At 32.5% G+C, this 630-nt stretch overlaps 1 protein-coding gene across 1 annotated transcript in view; it reads left to right on the top strand.

Annotated features, from left to right (window-relative positions):
- Positions 1-565, top strand: part of LOC105816651 (NKG2-C type II integral membrane protein-like) — a 1,204-nt gene extending 639 nt beyond the window's left edge. Inside the window, exons 2-3 of the mRNA XM_012652139.1 lie at positions 9-93; positions 454-565. Coding sequence (XP_012507593.1) covers positions 9-93; positions 454-565 — 197 coding nt within the window. The remainder of the gene's footprint in view (positions 1-8; positions 94-453) is intronic.
- The last annotated feature ends 65 nt before the right edge of the window (positions 566-630 follow it).

The raw sequence follows: 630 nt of genomic DNA, 5'->3' as shown, positions 1-630 counted from the left end.
GGGCTCCCTTTCAAAGAAAGCATGGATTGGAGTCTTTCGTAACAGCAGCAATGATCCATGGGTGTCAAGAAATGGCTCAACTTTCAAACTTAAGTAAGATTTTTTTGAATGGTGGGATATACTAGAAAAAAATATAAATGGAGAAATTAGGGAGAATAATATTAGGATGTTTAAATTGAATTAAAGACATGATGGAAAGATGTAGAAAGTTAGTGACATGCTAATACGAAAGAATGGACAAAATTTGTTTCGCTTTATTGGTGGTTTTATTTTCTGTAGTTTGAGGGTACAGCATTCAACTGTGTTCAGTTCGTAATAACCAACTCTTACGAATGTTACATTAAAATGTGATTAAATGATAAAATCCTTTCCTTAAAGAACATGAAAAATCCTGTAGTTTCATTAATTGTCCCCATAAAATATAAAAGAAGTATGAATTTTTCTCCATTACAGAATAGAGGAAACAAGATATGGTAAACATAACTGTGCTGTGCTGCATTCACTCGATCTTCTATCAAGGGGATGTGAATCTAAGAAAACATATATTTGTAAGCATGAGCTTTAGAAGTAAAACACCTGAGTCTGGAGTTGGCCAGGTGATATTATATTTTGTGGAATGGAAATAATATT

This window comes from Propithecus coquereli, unplaced genomic scaffold (assembly GCF_000956105.1).
Source record: "Propithecus coquereli isolate 6110/MARCELLA unplaced genomic scaffold, Pcoq_1.0 Scaffold380, whole genome shotgun sequence".
NCBI lineage: Eukaryota > Metazoa > Chordata > Mammalia > Primates > Indriidae > Propithecus > Propithecus coquereli.
This window is presented reverse-complemented; position numbering and strand designations above follow the sequence as displayed.